The 21155-nt window shown below is 60.7% G+C and overlaps 2 protein-coding genes across 4 annotated transcripts in view; one reads left to right on the forward strand and one right to left on the reverse strand.

The window, feature by feature from the left end:
• Positions 1 to 14883, forward strand: part of Sh3gl1 (SH3-domain GRB2-like 1) — a 29586-nt gene extending 14703 nt beyond the window's left edge. The window contains exons 2-10 of one of the 2 annotated variants that reach the window (XM_005405801.2): positions 11049 to 11117; positions 11256 to 11328; positions 11866 to 12009; positions 12098 to 12231; positions 12328 to 12486; positions 12578 to 12681; positions 13039 to 13163; positions 13276 to 13332; positions 13815 to 14883. In XM_005405801.2, the coding sequence (XP_005405858.1) occupies positions 11049 to 11117; positions 11256 to 11328; positions 11866 to 12009; positions 12098 to 12231; positions 12328 to 12486; positions 12578 to 12681; positions 13039 to 13163; positions 13276 to 13332; positions 13815 to 14011 (1062 nt within the window). In that variant the 3' untranslated portion in view covers positions 14012 to 14883. Of the gene's footprint in view, positions 1 to 11048; positions 11118 to 11255; positions 11329 to 11865; positions 12010 to 12097; positions 12232 to 12327; positions 12487 to 12577; positions 12682 to 13038; positions 13164 to 13272; positions 13333 to 13814 lie in introns of both variants that reach the window. The other variant, XM_005405800.2, reaches the window with a different exon arrangement.
• A 136-nt stretch (positions 14884 to 15019) lies between these two features.
• Positions 15020 to 21155, reverse strand: Mpnd (MPN domain containing; the record flags this gene model as incomplete). 2 transcript variants are annotated; one of them, XM_013505328.1, is given in 12 exon segments in its annotated part: positions 15020 to 15230; positions 15918 to 16010; positions 16724 to 16813; positions 16901 to 16971; positions 17057 to 17138; positions 17854 to 17930; positions 17996 to 18068; positions 18348 to 18444; positions 18627 to 18711; positions 18933 to 19065; positions 19979 to 20215; positions 21051 to 21155. In XM_013505328.1, coding segments are annotated over 12 exon segments (1230 nt in total), but the record flags the coding sequence as incomplete, so codon positions are not given.

Genomic DNA, 21155 nt, shown 5'->3' on the forward strand with positions numbered 1-21155 from the left:
AAAAAAAAAATAGATTACTCTTAATGGTTCCAAATGAATGAATGAATGAATGAATGTCTCTTTTTGAGAGCGACACATCAGAATCCTCCCAGGCTGTTTCCAAGTGCCTGCCACGTCCCCTTTTTTCTGCTTCCTCTCTGCTCCTTCCTCCTCCAAAGCTGCCTCTTGTGAATCATCAGTGTCTGTCCCCCTGGGCCACACCTCCTTAGACAGACCTCGTGGCTCGTCTCTGTCTTACTCACCTTTCTTTTCTCTCCTGCCCTTGGCACGTGAAAATAATAAATACTTGCGGAATGTATGAGCCCAGCCTCAAAGGGCGGGCCCCATCAGCTGACTTTGACCCTGGACAAGCGGCCTGTCCGGTCAGAGCCGGTCCGCCCGGGGTGGGAGAGCATCTCAGACGCGTGTGGTGGCAGCTGTGGCTGAAATGGGCTGATGAGGAGCAGCCGACAGGCAGGGGCAGCACCTCCACATGGGATGGGCACCAGGGTGACTCACATGGCCCTCGGGCTCTGGAGGTTGTGTGGAATTTGGATGTAGGAAGGAGGGAGCCCTCTCCAGTGTGGCATGAGCCCACGCTCTGGGCACTTCACTAGGCAGGCATGTGGGGACAGCCACCCTGCTTGTCCCCCATCTGGCCCAGCAGTCTCTGTAGGTCCTGTGCACTGGGAGGAGCCTGGCTACTGGACCATGATGTCAAGTGGGAGAGATTTGAGTATTACTACTGTTAGCTCAGGAAGTGGTGGCATCTGAGTCTCTGTCACTGGGGTGATAACAGGAAGGCAGGAGTGCTTTTCTGCTACAAAAAAAAAAAAAAAAGCAAAATCACAGCCAACCTTGGTGGCACATGTCTGTCATCTCAGCACTCTGGGAAGCTGAGACAGGAGGATCAAGCCCAGCCTGGTCAAGTTAGCAACTCAGTGAGAACTTGTCTCAAAATTCAAAATAAAAAGGGCTAGGGACATAGCCCAGTGCAAAGGCCCTGGGTTCCACCTCCATTGCCGTTGGAAAAATGAAATCACAATCCCAGTGCATTGCTGTGATGCTCTGCCTGCTCTGCAGCCACCATCTTGGCAGAGTGCAGCAAGACACCCACCCCATCGTGCCCACAGACGTCAGTGCACAGACTGGGTTCAGCTTCCTGGGAGTGATTGTCTGCTGGCCACGTCTCAAGGGTGGGCATAACATGGCAGTGCAAGGCCAGGCGGGAGGGATGTCCCCAGCAAAGCCTGCTTGCCTGCTGGAAGCAGAAACAGATGCACAGGGCCTTGGGCCAGCGAAGCACCGGGCTGAGGGGCAGCAAGCTGAGAAGAGCACCCCAGGCCATGGCAGTGGCCACTGTGATCAGAGAGCAGGGGTTTCCGACGCCTTCCTTCACGTGTGGTCAGCTCTCCTCCAGGCCTGCTCCTCTCCACGCCCCCTCACGCAGACCACAGGTTGTCACACCCCAGGCCCAGGTCTGCTGCTATGCACACTGCAGTGGGATCTTGTGAAACCTGAGTGCTCGGCAAGGCCCTCCCCAAGCTTTCTGGGCTGTGTGTTGCACAGTGCACCATCCCTGGTGTCCCCACTTTACAGATGAGCAAACTGATGCCAGAGTAGTTTCCAGTTCCTTTCGTGTGTGTTGTACAAGGCTGAGATTGGAACCCAGGGTCTGGTGTGTGAGCTATAAGCGCTGTCGCTGAGCCGCGCCCCACCCCTCAGTCCTCATGCTTGCTCAGAGTCACAGCCCTGCTGGGCAGAGCCAGCCAGACCCAGGCCTGAGGCCACCAGTGCTGACCCCCTTCTCCTGGCTGTCACCTGCCCTGCTTCGTGACCTTGTGGACCCGCCTCTGATTTGACCTCACACCGTGAGGGCGAGGGCGTTCATCTATTATTCACTTATTATTGCTATAAATATTACTTATTATCTCGCCAAATATTCAGTGACCAAGCACCTCCTGGGCACAGGGCCCTGTTGCTGCCTGGCTCTGTTGGCAGAGACACATGTTTGGGGACAGGGTCCACTGGGGTGGGTAGAGGGCACTGGCTGGTCCCACGTGGTATTGCTCAAGTGCAGATGAGTCCTGGGGGATAGTCCCAGGTTCTGTGGCAGAGAAAGAGCCCCTGAGAACCCCGTGTTTCCCTGGGAAGCTGTCCTACCTGCCATCTACCCAGAATGTTGGGCGTTGGGCAACCCGAGTCACAAGGGCCAGTGACCCCAGCGTGCGGATCTGAGTTCCCAAGTCCTTGGGAACGGCACCTGCCATGCTTGCTGTGGGGCAGGTGGCGAGGGCAGGAGCCGTTGCCCAAGGGCAACTCCGACTCCTCGCCCCTCTCGTCTTGTCCTGTGCGTCCAGGGGTAGTCAGTGCCAGGCATTTCCCAGAGCCAGATTTTTTGGGCCAACTTCCAGTTGCAGGTCAGGTTTGCTGCACACTCAGCAGTGAGAGCCAGTGACTGGCATGCACGTGTGGCAGCGGGCACCAGCACCAAACAGTCCAGCGGAGCTGGGGTGGCCGGCCTGGCAAGGAAGCCCACCTGGCAGCTCACCTCCCACATGCCCCGCCTTCCCCATGCCGGCCCGCCCAGTGTGTTTGCTGGCCGCACCTCAGGAAACTGGTTGGTCTCCCTGACCCTAGCCATGTGTCACCTGTCACCTGAGCTGGTGGGACAGGTGAGGATTGGAGCCGGCACAGGCACTTTTCTCAGCCCTTCTGGGACCTATTTCGTGGAGGAGCCAGGAGACCACGCCCTCCTACCTGGTGTGGGGAGGATCCCCTGTGTCACAGGGCTGTGTCCCATTTCTCTTTGCCCTGCAGAGAACCCTCCCTGTCCCAGGTCCTGTCCTTGTAGGCGTCAGACTTGGCCCTTCCTCAGGCCAGCCCTGTCCACTCCAAGAGCTGGGTCCACAGGTACCAGCCACACCCTCCCCCTTTCTGAACCTTGCTGTTGAGTTTCCCAACCTTCCTGTGCCCTGGAAGGGCAGCCGCTGTGGCAGGGCTGGGGAGGGGACAGCCCCCGGGAGCAGCCCAAGGGGACCAGGTTAGGGGCACAAGGTCCTCTGTGGCTCCCAGAGCTCATCCCCCTCCAGTCAGGACGAGGCGGGGGTCCCCAGAGGTGGTCACGAGTGTCCATCGAGCACCTCAGACGCTGCTGTCCTGACTCAAGGTGCAGCTGTATGAAGGTTTGCGACCACACAAGATGGACGGTATAAAGACCACACAGGGACAGGACCGAGACGGTCTGTGAGGAGGGCGCTTTGGACAGGGCCTAACTGCGGAAGGTCCACGAGTACTAAGTGGAAAGACAGCCAGGGAAAAGGCTCTCTGTGGGCACAAGGTCGGGGGCCAGGGGCTCGAGAGGGGAGGTAACAGTGTATGCTCGGGGCCCCTCCTGCCGGGATCAGAGGTGAGCAATCAGGAAGGCTTCCTAGGGGAGGTGGCCGCATTAGTTAGGTCTTTTAAAAGTGGAAGGAGTTCTAGGGATGGGGAGAAGCTGCCTGTGTTTCAAAGCGAGTGGGGCCAGGGGCTCTGGGCCATTACATGGGTCGTCCTGGCCTTTAGGTCACGAAGATGTTTGTGTTACCTCGTTAGAACTCACACCTGCGCCCCTGCACTGTGCTCCTGGTGTTTGGGACAAAGGTTTTCTGGCTCTGCAGCACCAGCGGCTCTGATGCAACACAGGATTTCAAAGTTTCCTCTCCAGGCTCTTCCTGCTGGCTCTCTTCACCAGCCCTGTCTTGGTGGAAGGTCTGTTCTTCAAAACACTGCTCCCATCTTGAGCTTGCGTGGAACTTGATCCTTACCCACACCCCAACCCTGGGACAGCCCTCCGCAGCACACCGCCCCCCACAGGTTCACGGTGTGGAGCTCTGTGCAGGGCCTCACTGTCTCATTTGTTTGTGGTTGGTGTTTTCTTTTTATAACCCTTCCTCTGAAGTTGATTTTATCAGGGTGACAGGCGGCCCGCCTGACGCATCCCCAGATGAGAAACTGAACACATGTGGCTGCTTTCTCCCCAGACTCTCGCCAAACCAGGAGGTCCTGAGAGGAGCCTCCAGTTGTCCCTGTGCCCAGCCTGGGGTAGGTCCCTCTGGGAGACCAAGAGCTTGTGGGTCCCGCCCAGCTCAGGGGTCTCAGGTCAGGCTGTTCCCTACATTTCCCAGTGGGGGGCAAGTAAGCCCCTGCCAACTCTGCATCTTGGACTCCTGGCAGGACCCAGGAGCCTTGCCCTGTGCCCACCCCACGGTGCCCTGCACAGAGCCACAATCATCGAGGGCACAGTAGCTTCTTCCCACGTCAGTGGCATCATGAGAGACCCATATGTGCCCTGACTGGCTCCCAGCCCAGCGTGTGTTTGGTGTTTGTCAAGGCCTTATGCTATTCCAGGCTTTGGGCACAGGCCAGCCCCACACAGTGGATGTTACCCGTTTCCTTGCACAGCTGAGCCCAGGGACTCCAGGGCCACCCCCTCAGCGCTGGAGGCCTGAGGCCATGTGGCCATGCTGACCATGCGCCCCTGGAGTGAGGGTTGGATGCCAGGCAGCACCATACCCCTGGCCAGAACCTTCCCCAGGAAGGGAAGGAGCAGGGGCTGTGGCCTGTCTGGAGCTGACCTCTGGCACCTGTGAAACCCCAGTAGTTTGGGTCCAGAAAACAAAGAGTGAAGCTGGGTGTGGTGGCACATGCCTGTAATCCCAGCACTCAGGAAGCTGAGGCAGGAGGATCATTTTGAGTTCAAGACCAGCCTGGGCTACAAAGTGAGCTCAAGGCCAGCCTGAACTTCATGGCGAGACCCTGTCTCAAAAAGACAAAAAAAAGAGAAAGAAAACAGAGTCAGCCAGAGATGCGGGAGCAGCTGGAGATTTAGCTCAGCGGCACAGCACCTGCCTGGCAAGCACGAGGTCGTGAGTTCAATTCCCAGTACCGGAAAAAAAACAACAACAACAACAACAAAAAAAAAACAGATGTGGGAGCAGTCTCCTCATGGGGGCGGGATTCGGGACACCTGGGATCCTGGCTTCCCTCAGCTACCCTCCTGTCACCATCATCCCATGTGGCTGACTAGGTGTTGCCTGGCTGTGGGTGTGGAGACACCGCTCAGACACAGCAGGTGGCCAGGGGTGCCCAGCAGGCTGTCTGTTCATTGTGGATGGAGAATGGGTAGCAGGAGTTGGGTGGTGGTGCTGGGCGCCAGGCCGGCAGGCTGTCTGCAGGAATGTGTCTGCTAGAACCGGCCTAGCAGCAGAGGGGCCAGCAGCCTCCCAGTCTGCAGCCCCTCCAAGTCCCCCAACTTGGTGGAATCTGCCCGGGTCTGGTTCACAAGGAATAGGCGAGGGGAACAGATTCCATTAAGTATTTCTATGCTTTGCGGCCAGCCAGGCACCGTGGGGCATCACAGCGCGACCTCAGCTAGCACTCTGCTTTCATAGGCGGGGACTCAGGAGCTGCTGCAGGAGCCAAGACCGAGAACCATGGGCCGCCTTGCCACGGTGTCAGGAGGGTGTCAGGAGGGCACACGGCCAAGGGCTGTGACCCAGCCACTCTGAAAGGAGTCTTACCCCCCACACCCACAGGGAGCGGGGCCAAGTGGGGTGTGAGTCCTCTCACCCCATGTAATGATTGCTGAGTCACTGCTGTGGGAGGAGCAGGGCCCATGCGCCTGCCCACCTTGGCTCATCATCCTGGGGCCTGGGCGTGGAAAGATCCCATGGCACTCCCGGCTGCATGTCCCTCACTATCCCCTGTTGTCCGCTGCTCACAGTTCCGCCCCAGGTCACCACAGGCTAACAGACCTCCTGAGCTCAGTGCCCGCTGTACATCAGGCGGCAAGGCAGGGGCTGGGACATGCGTAGCTGCCCACCCTGACTGTATCACAGGATACCGTGTGCAGGTTGTCTGCTGGGTGCAGGCACTGCCCAGGGCCTGGGGCAGCGAGGGCCACCAGATGCTGGAGGATGAGTTGTGGGGAGAGCCCCAGGCCAGCCTGGGACAGGAGTGGGAGGTCACCCACTGGACCCATGAGACCTCACTGTTTGCAGCAGTAAACTGGCCAGCGTGTGGGGACAAACAAAGATGCGCTCAGAACACACACTTGGAAGTTTCAGTAGACGTAACAGGAAGTCACACCAGAGCCCAGGCCACCAAGAACCAGCCAGGAACCTGTGCAGGCCAGAGCCTGTGGGCAGGGGCAGGGGAGGGCGGGGGAGGCCCGCTGCGCCGGGAGGGCTGTGTGGACACACGTGCAGGTGACCCTGTCACCGAGTTCTTTCTATCCAAAGCAGAGGGCCCTGATGGGACTTCTGCCACCAGCCTGAGGGACAGTGACATGCAGAGCTGCCTCTTACGGTCTGTCACTCTGCCTTTACAGCCACTGAGCATGTTGTCCCATTGCCGTGGCCACTTTTGTCCAACACGACACACCCTTCTGACTCAAACACCCTGTCTGCTCCCCATGGTCAGTCACAGATGTGTGGTTCAGGCTCCTCCCTGTGTCCTAGCTGGCTGTGCCAGGTGAGGAAGCTGTGACCTCACGGCCTGTCAGTAAATGAGGAGCCTGGAGCCAGCTCCCAGAGAGGTCCTCAGGCCAGGGGAACAGGCGGAAGCGGCCAGGCTTCCGGCACCGCCGTCCTTGCACTGCCAGAGTTTGGTTCTCACGTAACCTGGGGCTGCCCTGCAGGGATCTCAGGTCGGCCGGTCCCTAGGGCCTGTGGTGAGCAGGCGGCGGCACCCAGTTTGGGGTCCCTTCAGGAGCCACTTCTGAGCCTCTTCCTGTTCCTGACTCTGCTCCCTGCCGCTGTTTACAAAGGCTGCTTTTTAAAACCATGGAGCTGTGGGGGACAGGAGAGGGAATCCACCCAGCATGGTGGAGCCACGAGGAGGCCAGCACATCCAGGGGCCTTTCAGGGTGCCCGGTGTGCCAAAGGAAGTTGTGCCATGCCAGGACATTTCCTTCCTGTGATGACAAAAGTGGATAGTGCCTCACATCAGTCAGCTCCCAAATATTTACAGGAACCTGTAATGGATAAAGGCCATGACACGTCCTCCCATGCCACAGCTTCTGGGGCTGGGGACTGGTCTACACTCTGTGACACCCTACAGTTGGGGCAGGAAGGATCCCTCGGTGCAAGTGACATTGCCACGGCCTCATCTCACTGTGCCACGCCCAGAGCCAACCTCTCCGGTCCCGCCACACATGAGCGGCTCGGTGCTGGACATCATCCCAGAGACTTGGGGGCTGCTGACAGACCCCCAGCCAGGGCTGACCCTCCTGGGCAGTGGTGTCTGCAGACCACCTACTGCGCTCCCTTCCTGGAGAACCTTGTGTGCTTCCCAGTGCCCCTGCAGGGCCCTTGCCAGCATTTCCACGTTGGAACCAGCGCACACAGTGGCCTGGAGGAGGCCAGGCAGCAGTGCATCAGCCTCTGGGCAGCTGATTTCTGGGGCCTCGTGGCCAGGGAAGGACTGTAATGGAGACTGGGAAAGGTGGCTCCTAGGTGCCAGGTGGAGAGACAGCATATGTCCCCGCCACCCACCCTGCTTCCCCCCTACAGAGTGGCTCAGCCACCTCGAACACCCCACGTATGTTGGGTGGCCCCACAGCCTTCCAGCCAGGCTGCCCCCACAGGCCCTGCCTCCCCCTGGGTTATGGAATGCACGAGGGTGGACAGGGCATGCCTGTGACTTCAGCCACCCTTGGCTCGAGGGCCTTTGAGTTCTTTGGCCTCATGCCTCAGTCTCCCCCAGTGGGGTCTGTGTGATAGATCAGTGGCATGGTGACCGCCAAGGGCCTAGCATGGTACATGTCCCAGATGCCCTCTGTGAGAGGGCACTAGGACTCAGTCGTGGCCTTTGAGGGGCCCACAGCTGCAAGTCAGTGGGCCCGGGCAGGACAGGCCTGAAGAGATCAGGACCTGGGAGCTGTACTCTCCCCAGGAAATAAGGTAGTGCTGTCTAGCGGTGAGTCCCCAGCAGCTTTCGGGTCCCCTCCCCACCAATACTTTTCTCTTTTTTTTCCCAGAGCACTGGAGATAGAACCCAGGGCTTCATGCTGAGCACTCACCACTGAGCTACAACCTCAGCCTATTACTTCACATCGTTTTGAGGCAGTCTTTCGTTGCTCAGGCTGGTCTTGACTTTGTGATCCCCCTGTCTCAGCCTCCTGGGAGGACAAGCCCATGCCAGTGTGCCTAGCCTCTTTAAACCCTTAATTCATAAGATCAAGCCGCCCCCACCTGGTCACTGAGCCCACAGTTGGCCCGGTTACTTTCTGTGTCCTATTGATCTGGTTTCCTAGCTGGGATGATTAAATGATGAGGCTTTCCATTGGCAGCAGCCCCAGGCTCAGCAGGATTCGAGTTGATTCAAGTTCCTCCTTCTGCTGCCGCCTCTGGGTCCCTGGGGAAACCCAGGCTCACTGCCTGCTTCTTCCCCACTGTGTCAGACGCTCCACCAAGCCACCTTCTTAGCCTGGTCTCATTTGCAGATGGGGCCCAGGGCCTCACGCTCACCATGGAGCCACCCCCAGCCCCATTCTTAACGCTAATGCTCCCAGCCGGCGTGGCCATCTTGTGCTGTGGGATAAAGATCTGGGTCTGACTCGGGCTCACTTCTTTGCCAGGTGCCTGAGGCACGAGAGAAGCGCAGTACAGAGTCTGCACCAGGCACGGTGGGAGAGACAGGAGCTCAGCGTTGCAGGGCAGCCCCAGGCCCCATGGGAAAGGACAGGAGCCAGTCTCAGACGGTCCCCCATGACTTCTCTGACCTGGCTCTCACGGGTGGGGGCCACCTCCCTGTGCCCTGAGACAGACACAGCCTGGGCTCCATGGAGCTTCTCAGCAAGGGCTGGCACCGGGCCAGGCAGGGTCTTGGCTGACATCCTCTCTGGGACTTGGCTGTGTTTGCCCAAAGATGGGAGAGGTGGCATGCATGTGGGTTTCACAGCAGTGATTCAGGCTTGGCCTGGCCTTGGCAGTCAGCGGCTATAGTGGCAGCTGTGGTGCTGGCCCGCAGGAGCCGTGTACTCATCCAGGGCTCAGCCATCCGCAGACCCTGCGGGGCCCTGGCTGCAGCATGGCTGTCAGCTGTGGGTAGGGGCGTGGGCTTTGTTCTCGATCCCTGGCCCTCACCATGTGGGCTCTGCAGACATTGTCACCGTTGCAGAGGGAGCCAAGGATCATGGCCGCCTCCCTTGGGAAGCCCTCCTAAGCCCTCAGCCCTCTCCTCCCTCCATGCGTTCGTGGAGCCACAGGGGCTTTCAGGCAACCAATGTGACACCCTGCTCCGCTGCGACCCTCTTCGGGGCCCTGTCCCTGTGTGTAGGTCTGAGCCTCTTGGCCCCCCGTTCAATTCTGGCTGTGCCCCACGCTTAGGCACCCCTTCCTTTCTCTTTTTCAGGGTACTGGGGATTAAACCCAGAACCTCCGAACTGAGCTACATCCCCAGTTCTTTGCACTTTTCATCTTGCAAGAATCTTGCTATATTGCCCAGGCTGAGAGGGAACTTTGAATCATCCTGCCTCAGCTTCCCAGAGTGCTAACAGCATAGGCCCAGGCCACTGCGTCCTCTCCTTGTTGCTATGCGGCTATGCGGCCGTTGGCCTGAGGCGCCTTTGCTTCCCACCTCTTCTCATAGCCGTTCTGTCCACTTGCTGGGCCTCTGAACTGTGGGGTGGGGGCTTGAGGGTTGTATGTACCCTGCCAGAGATCTGGGGTGCAGCCTCCTGATGCCTCAAGAGGAAAGATGGCAGGAGGGAGTTGTGGCTCAGGAGGGCTAAGTCCCCAGGACCCATCGCAGCGGCCGAGGTGGGTCTAGCAGGTCGCAGAGGCTTGCTGTGCACGCGTCGTGCTCCGTGCAGAGCCCGCCCTGGGCGCTGTGGTCTCGTGCTCTCCTGGCTTCAGGTCCCCACTTACAGGAAGAGCCCGCTGTCGTGGCAGGCGCCTCCCAGTAACTCCCACTTCGCCGCAGCCAGAAGTGAAACTGCCGTGAAGTGCAGTGCAGCACTCAGAAACACCTGGGGAGGCGCCGGCCTGTCCTGGTGCCTTCAGCAGCAATAGGAGGCAGCCCAGGTGGCCACGTGTGCCCTCCCCGCCCTCTTCCTTCCTGCCTCTCTGAGCTGGGCCAGCCGCCCTCTGTCCCTGGTGGGCTTGCTGGTGGGCAGGAGCCGGCAGATGAGTCCCAGCCCCGAGGGGAGGGACTTGCTGCCAAGTGAGGTGGGCAGCCATTGGGCACAGGCCAGAAGCACCTTCCAGTGCCCCGCGTTGCCTCTGAGCCCCCCACCTCCTTCTCTGGTCACTTCCTCTTCCTTCTTGGTGCCTGGTGCCGTGCGGGATGCTTACTGCCCTGTGCCCTCCACGGCACAGCCACGGGCCCTCCTGGCATCCCTCCGCCTGCTCTAAGCTGGGGAGCCTGACAGGTGTGGACTGGCAGGCACATCTTGAGTGTCCTGTTCTGGGGGGCTCAGGCACTGGCTGTGTGTGACAGGTTTCATGCTCCTGCTCTGGCCTCTGGCATCCCGGGGTGTGTGTGCGTGCATTAAACGTGCCTGGCCCCCTCAATCGTTTCACACCTCCAGACAGTGGGCTCAAGAGGAGGACAGGGCCAAAGGTGCTGTGGAGACCCTAGACATGAAGCAGCCCATGCTGCCTCTTTGTGCCACAGCGACAAGGACGACTTTTTGCGGGGGGCGGGTACCGGGAATCGAACTCAGGACCTTGTGCCTGGCAGGCAGGTGCTGTGCCGCTGAGCTACATCCCTGGCCAGAGATGACTTTTAAAGGCAGTTGACCGAGTCTCTGAAGGCGGGTGGCAGACCCCACGAGCAGGCTGTGTGCTGGAGCCTCAGCTTCTCAGCTGTACCCGTGTGGGGGCCAGGCGGGGTCATGGCAGCAGTGGGGCATGGCAGGCCGGCCCATCCCTGCAGCGTCTGGTGAGGGTCATGGAGTGTGCCCGCACTGTCACACAGCGTGCCGCCTCTGCTTATCAGCCACTCAGTGTGTCACCACCATCCTCGGTGTCCCTGGCCGGCACTGGGCTCTCCTGCTCACGGGCCTGCCCGCTTCTGTCCTCCAGCTGGTCAGTGAGAAGGTTGGAGGCGCTGAAGGGACCAAGCTAGACGATGACTTCAAGGAGATGGAGAAGGTAAGTAGGGAAGAGCCCAGCTCCGCAGGATGCAGGTGACCGGCAGGGCTATGGGGTGGGGCAGGTGTCACAAGAGGTGGGTTCTGAGGACCAGGCAGGGAGCTGGCTGGGTAACCCACACGCTGTGTGTCTTCACAGAAGGTGGATGTCACCAGCAAGGCCGTGGCAGAAGTGCTGGTCAGAACCATTGAGTACCTGCAGCCCAACCCAGGTAGGATGCCAGCCTGCTGCCTGGTCCCTCGGGTCACCCGTGTCCTTGAGGAACCTTTGTGTCACCAGGGCATGAGATGGGAGTGAGGTGGGCTGCAGGCACAGCTGGATCCAGGGGTTCTCAGGCAGTCCTTGGCCCACGGCCTTGCTTCTCACACTGACTTGGACCCAGTGTGCAGGGCCGCCCATCCCTCTGACTTGGCTGGGCTCTGCCCGTGGAGTGTGGGACTGGTCTCTTGGGCTAACAGGGAGGTGGACCTTTTACCCAGGACAGACCAAATGCTGGTGCTGCTGTGGGAAGCTTGGAACACGGGGCAGGCAGCAAAACCAGCAACAGGCCCTTTACCCCTGTGCCACAGAATGAGGGACTAGGGGCTCTTGGTCCCAGAAGGAACCCGTCCCTTCTCCTGGGCACTCCAGTTCTCCCATGGCTGCTGGAGCCGCACAGAGGGTGCCTTCCTGGCCGCCTGAGCCAGGTACGCTTTAGGACAGAGGGTGTGAGAGGCTCCAGAGCGCCCACCAGCCCGTCCTGTTGCAGCCTCTCGGGCCAAGCTGACAATGCTCAACACGGTGTCCAAGATCCGGGGTCAGGTGAAGAACCCCGGCTACCCGCAGTCAGAGGGGCTGCTGGGCGAGTGCATGATCCGCCACGGGAAGGAGCTGGGCGGCGAGTCCAACTTCGGTGAGCAGGGTGGTGCGTGGAGGGGCTCTGCCCGCCAGCAGTGCGCCTGGGCCGTGGAGGCCGCTGTGTGACACCTGCACCTCCCCAGGTGACGCCCTGCTGGATGCGGGGGAGTCCATGAAGCGCCTGGCCGAGGTAAAGGACTCGCTAGACATTGAGGTCAAGCAGAACTTCATCGACCCCCTGCAGAACTTGTGCGACAAGGACCTGAAGGAAATTCAGGTGCTGCCCCAGCCCAGCCCCCAGGTCGCGGGCCACAGGGAAGGCTGGTGGGGGAGGGGCCTCCTGGTGACCCAGAGCCTCTGCCCACCTGCCCAGCACCACCTGAAGAAGCTGGAGGGCCGCCGCCTGGACTTCGACTACAAGAAGAAGCGGCAGGGCAAGATCCCTGACGAGGAGCTGCGCCAGGCTTTGGAGAAGTTCGAGGAGTCCAAGGAGGTGGCGGAGACCAGCATGCACAACCTCCTGGAGACGGATGTGTGTGGCCGCGGGGAGCGGGCCAGGCGCAGGGTGGCTCTGCCGTGGGGGCAGCAGGGCAGCCCCTCAGCCCTGCTGGTCCCCCCCACAGGTGGAGCAGGTGAGCCAGCTCTCGGCCCTGGTGGACGCGCAGCTGGACTACCACCGGCAGGCCGTGCAGATCCTGGAGGAGCTGGCTGAGAAGCTCAAGCGAAGGTGAGCGCCCCCTCGACCACCTTGCACCCTCTGGCGGCCAGCACGAGCAGTGCGCCCGGCCTTCCCAGAGGTCCCTTGGCTGCCGCTGTTGGGTGGGTCTCCGGCTCAGACTGGACCTCCCTGGGCTCATCCTGAGCTCCAAGAGATCAGAGGAACCAGGCAGTTCAGAGCCTGCACTGACCAGGAGCCTCCTGCTCCGAAGCACCTGGATTCTCTGAGACAACTTAGCTGCAAGGAGAGTGGGGCTGGACAGGGCCTGAGGCATTGGGCACTTGTCCTCCCTTCCCCTCCCCGTGGCCTGCGGCAGGCCCGTGCCCTTGCACAGCGCTGCTCTTCCTGTGGCCCGCTCCCTTGCAGGGTACGGGAGGCCTCCTCGCGCCCCAGGCGGGAGTACAAGCCCAAGCCCCGAGAGCCGTATGACCTGGGAGAGCCTGAGCAGTCCAACGGGGGCTTCCCCTGCGCCCCGGCCCCCAAGGCCACAGGTAGGGGGTGGGAACACGCTGTGGGGAGCAGAGCCCCTGCCGCCTAGGGGAGGGACTCAAGCGACCGGGAGCCCGTCAGTCGGTCAGCTGCCTCTGTTTTGATCACCAGCAGCCCCGTCATCTTTCCGATCTTCCGACAAGCCCATCCGGACACCCAGCAGGAGCATGCGTGAGTTTCCCCGAGGGCCCCGAGGCACAGGCGTTCCCTGCACGTGGCTGGGACGGGCTGCTCCAGGGGGCTCTCTCCTTCCTTCCCCCGTGGAGGTTGGCGCCCCTGTGGCCCTACGGCCTTCCGGCCTGGGATTTCCTGCCTCTACCCATCGGGCAGGGGAGGAGCTGTGGGGCCCCAAGGCCAGAAGCATCCAGCCTGAGGCCTCAGCCACAGCGTCAGCATACACTGGAAGGGCTGCCCTATCCCCAGCTCCAGGCTGTGTGCATGGTGGCCCAAGGGCTCTGGTCACCCCAGGTCATCCCCATGGCCCTGGGCGCGACCCTAGGCCCTCTCAGGAGCCACTTTGGTGACCACGGCAGCAAGTGTCCACTCCTCTTCCTCCCCTTCGGACACCCCGCCCCAGCGCAGTGGAAGGAGGGTTTCTCAGCCCCCCTGGCCTCTGGGTCCCGGCCGCGCCCTCACACCCTTCCCGCCCCCAGCGCCCCTGGACCAGCCGAGCTGCAAGGCGCTTTACGACTTCGAGCCTGAGAACGACGGCGAGCTGGGCTTCCACGAGGGCGATGTCATCACGCTCACCAACCAGATTGACGAGAACTGGTACGAGGGCATGCTGCACGGCCAGTCGGGCTTCTTCCCCCTCAGCTACGTGGAGGTGCTCGTGCCGCTGCCCCAGTGAGTCGGCGCCACTGTGCCGGCCACCACCGCGAGGGATCCTGGGGTCCACACGGGGCCCAGCGCAGCGCCATTTACACTAGTGCTCGCCCATGCAGGGCCAGGCTGGGCCACACTAAGGTGCTCTCGGAAACACTAACGTTCCTCCCCACCCCACCCGGCCCCAGGTCCTGCTGCCTTAACTGGGCGGTGGCTGAGCAGGGCCCTGGCCACCCGCCCTGGTGTTCAGACCCCTCCCAGCCCGTTGCTGGCGATGGGCCACAGCCCCCCTTGGGGACTCCCCAGGCATGTGTGTCCCCTGCCCTGCCTACACATACACCCTTTTCTGGGGAGCTGAGGGCCCGGACCTCCAGCCTGCCACCAGCGCCCCCTGTGGCTGGGGACCAGACCACAAGGCACCACCAGTTCCCACCCCTCTGACGCTACCTGGCCAGACATCTCTGGCACAAGCTGCCACCATCACCTGCAGGGACCACGGCCCGGCCTCCCCAGGGTCAAGCACAAAGCTGTGGAGAGCAAGGGACCCCAGAGCCCAGCTGCCAGCCCCTCCTCCTCCCTGAACTGCCAGCAGCCGTCACCGGGACCCACGGCTCCTCCCAGAGGGAGGTGGGCTGGTGGGGTTCCCACGCCTCAGGACCCCCACTGGCTTCCGCTTCCTCTCCTATTCCAAAGGCCAGCTGACAGGGGACTCCGGGGCTGGCCAGTCACATTCCCTCCACCAGGGACGCACACAGCCCCTGGGACCCGGGCTCTGCCCTCCCCATGCCCCTTGTCACCGTCACACGGGGTGCCTGCCCTACCCTGGCTTGTAGTCCAGGGTAAACGGAAATGTACTCCTGACTTTTTTAAAAGAAGTATTAAATGTCTCTTTCTATAGCCCTCAGCCTCATCTTGTGCGGGGGCCTCCCCAGGCTCCCTGTCAGCCTGGGGCACCCAGCACCTGCACCCCGTGCCCCACAAGGCTCTTGGTGCTGAGGCCAGGGACCCTCAGCCACCCAAAGTGACACACTGCTGGCTGCTCTGGATTCTTTATTGTCAGAGCCTCTGGGTCACACAGGGTGGTGACAGCAACAGATGGCAGCCACTGTCACCCAGAGCCACCTGGCGGACAAGGTGGGAAGAGGGCGCAAGGGGCCTCAGCCTGCCTGCTTGAGGACGCTGTACACCTGCTCCAGCACGTGGCTCAGCCCCTGGTCCTTGGGTGTCCTGCTGGCCAAGGAGATCTGCAACGAGCAGGGCTGGGGTCGGGCTACACCTGGGGGCCCAAGCCGCTGCCTCCTTTTTTTTTTTTTTTTTTTTTTTGTCTTTTTAAGACAAGGTCTCACTAAACAGTTCAGGCTGGCCTTGAGCTCACTTTGTAGCCCAGGCTGGTCTCGAACTCGCCACGATTCTCCTGCCTCAGCCTCCTGAGTGCTGGGATTACAGGCGTGCGCCACCACACCTGGCTGGGCCCTCCTTCCTGACCCACTGCTGCTGGGCACAGCAGGGGGAGCTACCCCGCCCCTGCCCGTGTCCTCACCCCACCTCCCGCCTGCCTGTCCCCAGTGGGAACGTGTGTAGTGGAGCAAGCTGTTCTCTGAGAATGACTTTCAGGCAGGAAGTAAGCAGGACACTAAGGTGTCTGGTTCCTTGTAAATTCCCACGGGCCAGGGGGCCAAGTTTAGAGCAGCTGCCCTGCCAGAGGGGCAAGCCCAGACGCACCCGTGTGCTGAAGGGCAGGCAGCCTGGGACTCCACACGGGGACACCCCAAGGGGTCAGGAGCTCTGGGCCTCCCAGTGTTTCTCTTTGCGCCAGGGATGGAACCTGGGCCTTTGGCGCGCCGAGCCCACACCCCGCGCCCACGCTGCGCGCCCAAGTTTGCTTTCCTCCTCCGTCTGCCCGGCCACATGTCCTGGCCAACACCACTGACCTTGAGCTTGTCGAGGTAGCTGTGCTCTGGGCTCCAGGCCTCCTGGAACCTCACGAGATCGGGGGCACCCTTGTAGAAGTCCACCAGCAGCATCTGCGCAACAGGACACGGACTCCTGCCTCCCTCCCTCCCTGCAGCCTGCAGCGGTGACCAAGTCACACTAGCAGGGTGACAGACAGCTAGGGCCACAAAGGAGCTTGGGGCAGCCCACCAGGAGGCCTACCTAGGGCACGTCCCAGAGGCTTTTAGCGGGAGTCTGGGAATCCCCCAAGTTGCCTGTGTGTACCTTAAATTTATGCTGTAACTCCAAGGCCCTGGCCCCTCAGCGCAGCCTCAGCCAGGCAGTTAACACCCCTGAGGCTGAGAGGTGCAGTGAATGAGTCCAGCTTTTCTGCTGTGGTTTTGGTTTTTTGTTTGAGGTTTGGGACAAGTTCTTAACTGTGTAGTCCAAGTTGGCCTCAAACCTGGGATCCTCCTGCCTCAGCCTCCCAAGTTTGCCATCACACCCAGCCTCAGCTTCTTTTTTTAACACACTGCATAGTTATTAAAAATGTCCATCCTGCCTGCGGAATACAGCCCAGTGGTAGAGCCCTTGCCTAACCTGCATCAGACCCTGGGTTCCACACTCGTCCCGCAGAAGAACTGCACATCTGATGTCACGGGTGCTGCCCTACCATCCGGCCTCCATCTCTACTCAGAGGCTGGACACTGGATGGGAGTGGGAGCCCAGGCCAGGACTCATCCAGTGGCAAGGCAGCCGTCTCAGCACACCCCGGGCCCCACCGCCCCCACGGGGAGAGGCGCACCATCTCATGGAGGACGTCGTTGGTCAGGAAGCTGTCCTGCACGTAGGCCATCTCCACGTCCATGGGGATGCCATAGTCACTGGGCCTTTGCTGGACGGATGGGGTGGGGGTCAGAGACACACAGGCCTTGGAGGTCAGCAGCTCTCCCAGCCAGGCCTCCCACAGCAGCGCCCCTACCTCAGGAGGCGGCATGACCCAGAAGGGTGCAATCTTGGACTCAGGGCCGGGGTTGCCGGTATAGTAGGGGGCTGAGGGTGGACAGGGAGAGTGGGCTGGGACCTGGGGTCACCACCTGCAAGGCGCCCCTGCCCGCCTCCCCAGGCCGTGCCTCACAGCAGAGCAGGGCAAGGCAGGGCTGGAAGCCGTTGCTGGCGCCCTGCAGCCGCAGCTGGTAGTCCATCTGCGCGTCGATGTCCTGCAGCGAGGGCAGCGCCGGGCTGTGTGGGTGGCTGTGGTACCAGCCCACCAGGGACAGGCCCCGCAGGAACAGGCTCTGATAGATCTGGGGACAGGGACTCACGTGACCCAGCAGAGCACCAGCTGGACACCAAGCCCCAGCCCTGCTCCCACCACACAGTACCAGTATGGGGACACCCAAGAAAGACCGCTATGAGTGGGTGCCCTGGCTCGCACCTGTCATCGCAGCTACTTGGGGGGCTGCACAGGAGGAGTGCAAGCCCCAGGCCCGCCCGGGCCACTGAGCAGGACCATGTCTCAAAAAGTAAAAAAGCTGAGTGCCCTCACGAACACCTATAATCTCAGTACTCTGGGAGGCTGAGGCAGGAGGATTACAAATTTGAGCGCATCCTGGACAACTTCGTGAGGCTTAAAAACTTAAAGGGGAGGGAATGTAGCTCAGTGGGACTGCATCCTTGGGTCAATCTCAGTACTGAAAAAAGAGAGGTGGTGGCCACGCATGGAGTTGAGCAGGCGGGGACATCCCGGATGTCACAAAGGGAGGTGGGGGCAACAGCACGCTGCGCTCACTGGGCCTGTAAGGCACCAGGCCTGAAAACTCACATTTCACAGATGAAGAAACTGAGGCTGGGGGACTGACAGGGTTCCAGGCAGACACTGTGTTCCCTGCGGGGACAGCATGCCCTCCCTGGCCCTCCCAGGCAGCCCCTCACCTCCTCCTCAGTGGCGGCCGCGGCCTCGGCATCCCCGAGCCGGCTCCGACAGGGGAAGGCCCTCAGCACCGTGAGCACTGCGGGAGAAGCAGGCGTCCTTCCTGGCCCCACACGCCCCGCCCTCCTGGCCCCAAATACCCACTCTGACTGTTGATGTTCCAGCGGCCCCCCAGGTAACCCACGACCTCGCTCCGCGTCAGGTGGCTGTGGAAGTCCTGGGTGGGGAGGGGAACACTGGGTCAGCTCCTGCCCCACGCAGAGGGCCAGCCCCCCCTTCGGCATTGTACCCTATTGCCTGCCAGTAACATTTACTGAACACCTACTGTTTACTGCTAATGGGTTTTGAGCACTTACTGTTTACCAGGAGCAAATGTAGCAGACACATTCTCTCTCTCAAGGGGCTGTCACTGCAAAGCCTGCTCCTTCCCTCTCTCCCTCTCCAATGTCCCAGGCCCCAGAACACTGAAGGACAAGGTGGCACTGGGGTCACATACCAGCAGAAACAGCACGTTGCTGGAAACGGCCACGTTGAACGGCTGGAACTTGTTGATGGCCGAGAAGGATGTTACCTCCACCAGGGTGTGTGGGCTCCTGGGGCGGGGGTGGGAGGGTCGCAGCCTCAGGAACCCCCAGGTTCTTCCTCACCCCCTAAACCAGCTCCTTGCCCGCTCCCTGCAGCTCTGAGGCTCTGTCACCACCCCGCCCTTGCTCCCTGACACCAAGCAAGGGCTCCAAGGGGATGAGGGGTGGGACGGGTTCGTGGCGCAACTGACCTGGCAGAGTCGCGACTGCCCAGCATGCAGTAGCGGACCGGCACCCGGATCTTACTTTCTGTGCGCTTCCCTGGGGGCGTGGCCTCTGGGAGGGGACAGAGAGGGAACAAAAGCAATGTCAGGGGGCTGGGGATATAGCTCAGTGGCACAGCACCTGCCTGGCAAGCGCAAGGTCCTGAGTTCGATTCCCGTTACCAAAAATAAGTCAAACAGGCATCCTGGGAGGCAGTAACGCAGATCAAAGCCCCACCTTTGCCCAGCCTCCTCCTGCCCGCCCCCGTCCCACTCCCCACCCTCGCCCCTCACCCATGTGCCCAGTCTCCGTGGGACCCTTCCCAGGGGGTCTCCGACTCTTGTCCTCCGTTGAGACCCCCACCAGAACCTCCTCCTCCTCTTCCTCCATCAGCAGCTCCTCCTCTTCTGCTTCACTGGCTGGGCTCTGGTGGGGCGGGGGTAGCACAGAACCTCACCAGGATGACCCCCTCACCCCCCATCTTCCCTCCGGCCAGTAGACCTGAGCCCTAGGTGCTATTGCCTGGATTAGCCACTAGAGGGTGAGAATGAACAGAGAGGCACACAGCGCGTGCGCAGCTCAAACACCTTGGCAGAGGTCTCAGGTTTGAATTCTGCCTCTCTCTCTTACAAGCTGCGTGAGCTCCGGTGAGCCCCCTAATCCCTCTGGGCTCTATTTTCACCTGTGAAACGGCACAATGACCATAGGCCCCATAAGGAGAAATAAGATAACGGGTGCAAAACACCAAACATACCCCGGGCTACCCTCTTTGAGCAAAACAGGGGTTATTACAACATCCCTCAATTCCTTCTCTTCCCACTGTCCCACAGTTGCGCTTCCCGTGGCGACCTCTTTGGGTCTAAATCCACCCCTGTCCACTGTCTTAGCACTGGCCCCACACCCAGGTACCGCCTCCTCCCATCTCTCCAGCTTTTCTTTCCCCTCTTGGACCCAGGGCTGGGTCCTCAGGCCTCTTCCACCCTCACCCTCACAGCTTGTCCTTCCCGCGGCAGCCACGAGAGGGCACCACGAGCACGGAGTCCGGTCCCGCCAGCCTCTCTCAGACCTCCGTGACTCCCACCTCCCTGGGACCAAAGCCCAAGTCCTCCCTGCAGCCCACTCCCCTCCTCCGTCTCCAAGCTCTCGCTCCCTCTGCTTCGGCCGCATAGCCTCCTTGCTGCTCCGCACTGGGCTCCATCCTGCCCTGGGCCTTTGCATGTGCTGTGTCCTCTCTTCCTGCAGCTCTCTACCCAGCTGTAACCTACTCTGTGGCCCGGTCCTGGAGACACTGCGTCTAGCTTGGCACCCCTAATTCAGCAGTGAGTTGGGGAGGACAAACCTCATCGGCAACAGCTATGGGGATGTGCAGCTGGTGTCGCCGCAGCCAGGCAGCCTTGTACTTGTCCAGTTTCTGGCCCTTGTACTTGACTGAGGCCCAGCCGCAGCCAGACTTCTTGGCGGGGTTGACCAGCTTCTTGCAGTGGGTGGCCCAGGCACTGGGGGAGTTGAACACCTGCCCGGTTTCCTGCCACACGATCCTCCCATCCGGCTGCAGGTCTCCAATGAACTTCTTCCCCTAAGGGCGGGGCAGGGTCTGTGTGGGTCACTGCTGTGGACTCAGCACCCAGCGCTCAGGCTTCCATGTAGCAGGCGCTTAACTCAAACATTAAGTGATAATCAGAGGGCGTGGTGGCACACCTGTCCCCCCAGCACTCGGGGAGACTGAGGCAAGAGGATTGCAAGTTCAAGGCCAACATGGGCAATTTATCAAAACCCTGTCTGAAAGTAAAAAAAAAAAAAGGCAATGACAGTGATGGTAATAATAACACACCCTGTAATAAAGCTCTTTCTGGGAAACGGCGACCTGAAGAATGCTTTATTCATTTAATGCTTGTGCAAGGGTTCTGGGAAGAAAAATACCCCATTTTACAGATGGGGGAACTACTGCTACCAGAGGGACAAGCTGAGCGAAGCCACAGCCCGGTCAGCGCTGGTACGGCCCGGCTGGTGCTACGCAGGCGAGGGCCTCTTTCTTTGCCTCAGTTTCTCTTTTGTGAAACGGTGCGTTATGTGTGCTTGTGTCGGTTCTGGGAACTGAACCAAGGTCCTACATCACCAGGCCTTTTAAAATTTTTTTACTCTGAGGCAGGGTTTTGCTAGGTCACCAAGTTGCCATGCTGGGCTCAAATCTGAGATCCTCCTCGGCCCCTCAGGGCACTGGATGACACGCACGAGAGGCTGGGACGCAGCACTCAGGGAACCGTGTCCTCCAGCCCCGAAGACCTCCGCGCAGTCTGCATACTCCATTCCTCCGTTCCTGCTCCGCATACAGGGGCTCATTCTGCAGCCAGAGCTCCGGGGTTCAGCTTCCCCCTTGCCCGAATCGGATGGGACGCGGAGCGCTCGCTCACCAGGTAGTAGATGGAGAGCACCCCGGCGCCCGGCTCCAGCAGCGCGTCCTTGAGCAGCACCCGCAGCGTGACCGCGCGCCTGGTGAGCGCGCCTCCCAGCGCGCC

The sequence above is a fragment of the Chinchilla lanigera genome, unplaced genomic scaffold (assembly GCF_000276665.1).
Source record: "Chinchilla lanigera isolate Chin_1 unplaced genomic scaffold, ChiLan1.0 scaffold00094, whole genome shotgun sequence".
In the NCBI taxonomy this organism is placed as follows: domain Eukaryota; kingdom Metazoa; phylum Chordata; class Mammalia; order Rodentia; family Chinchillidae; genus Chinchilla; species Chinchilla lanigera.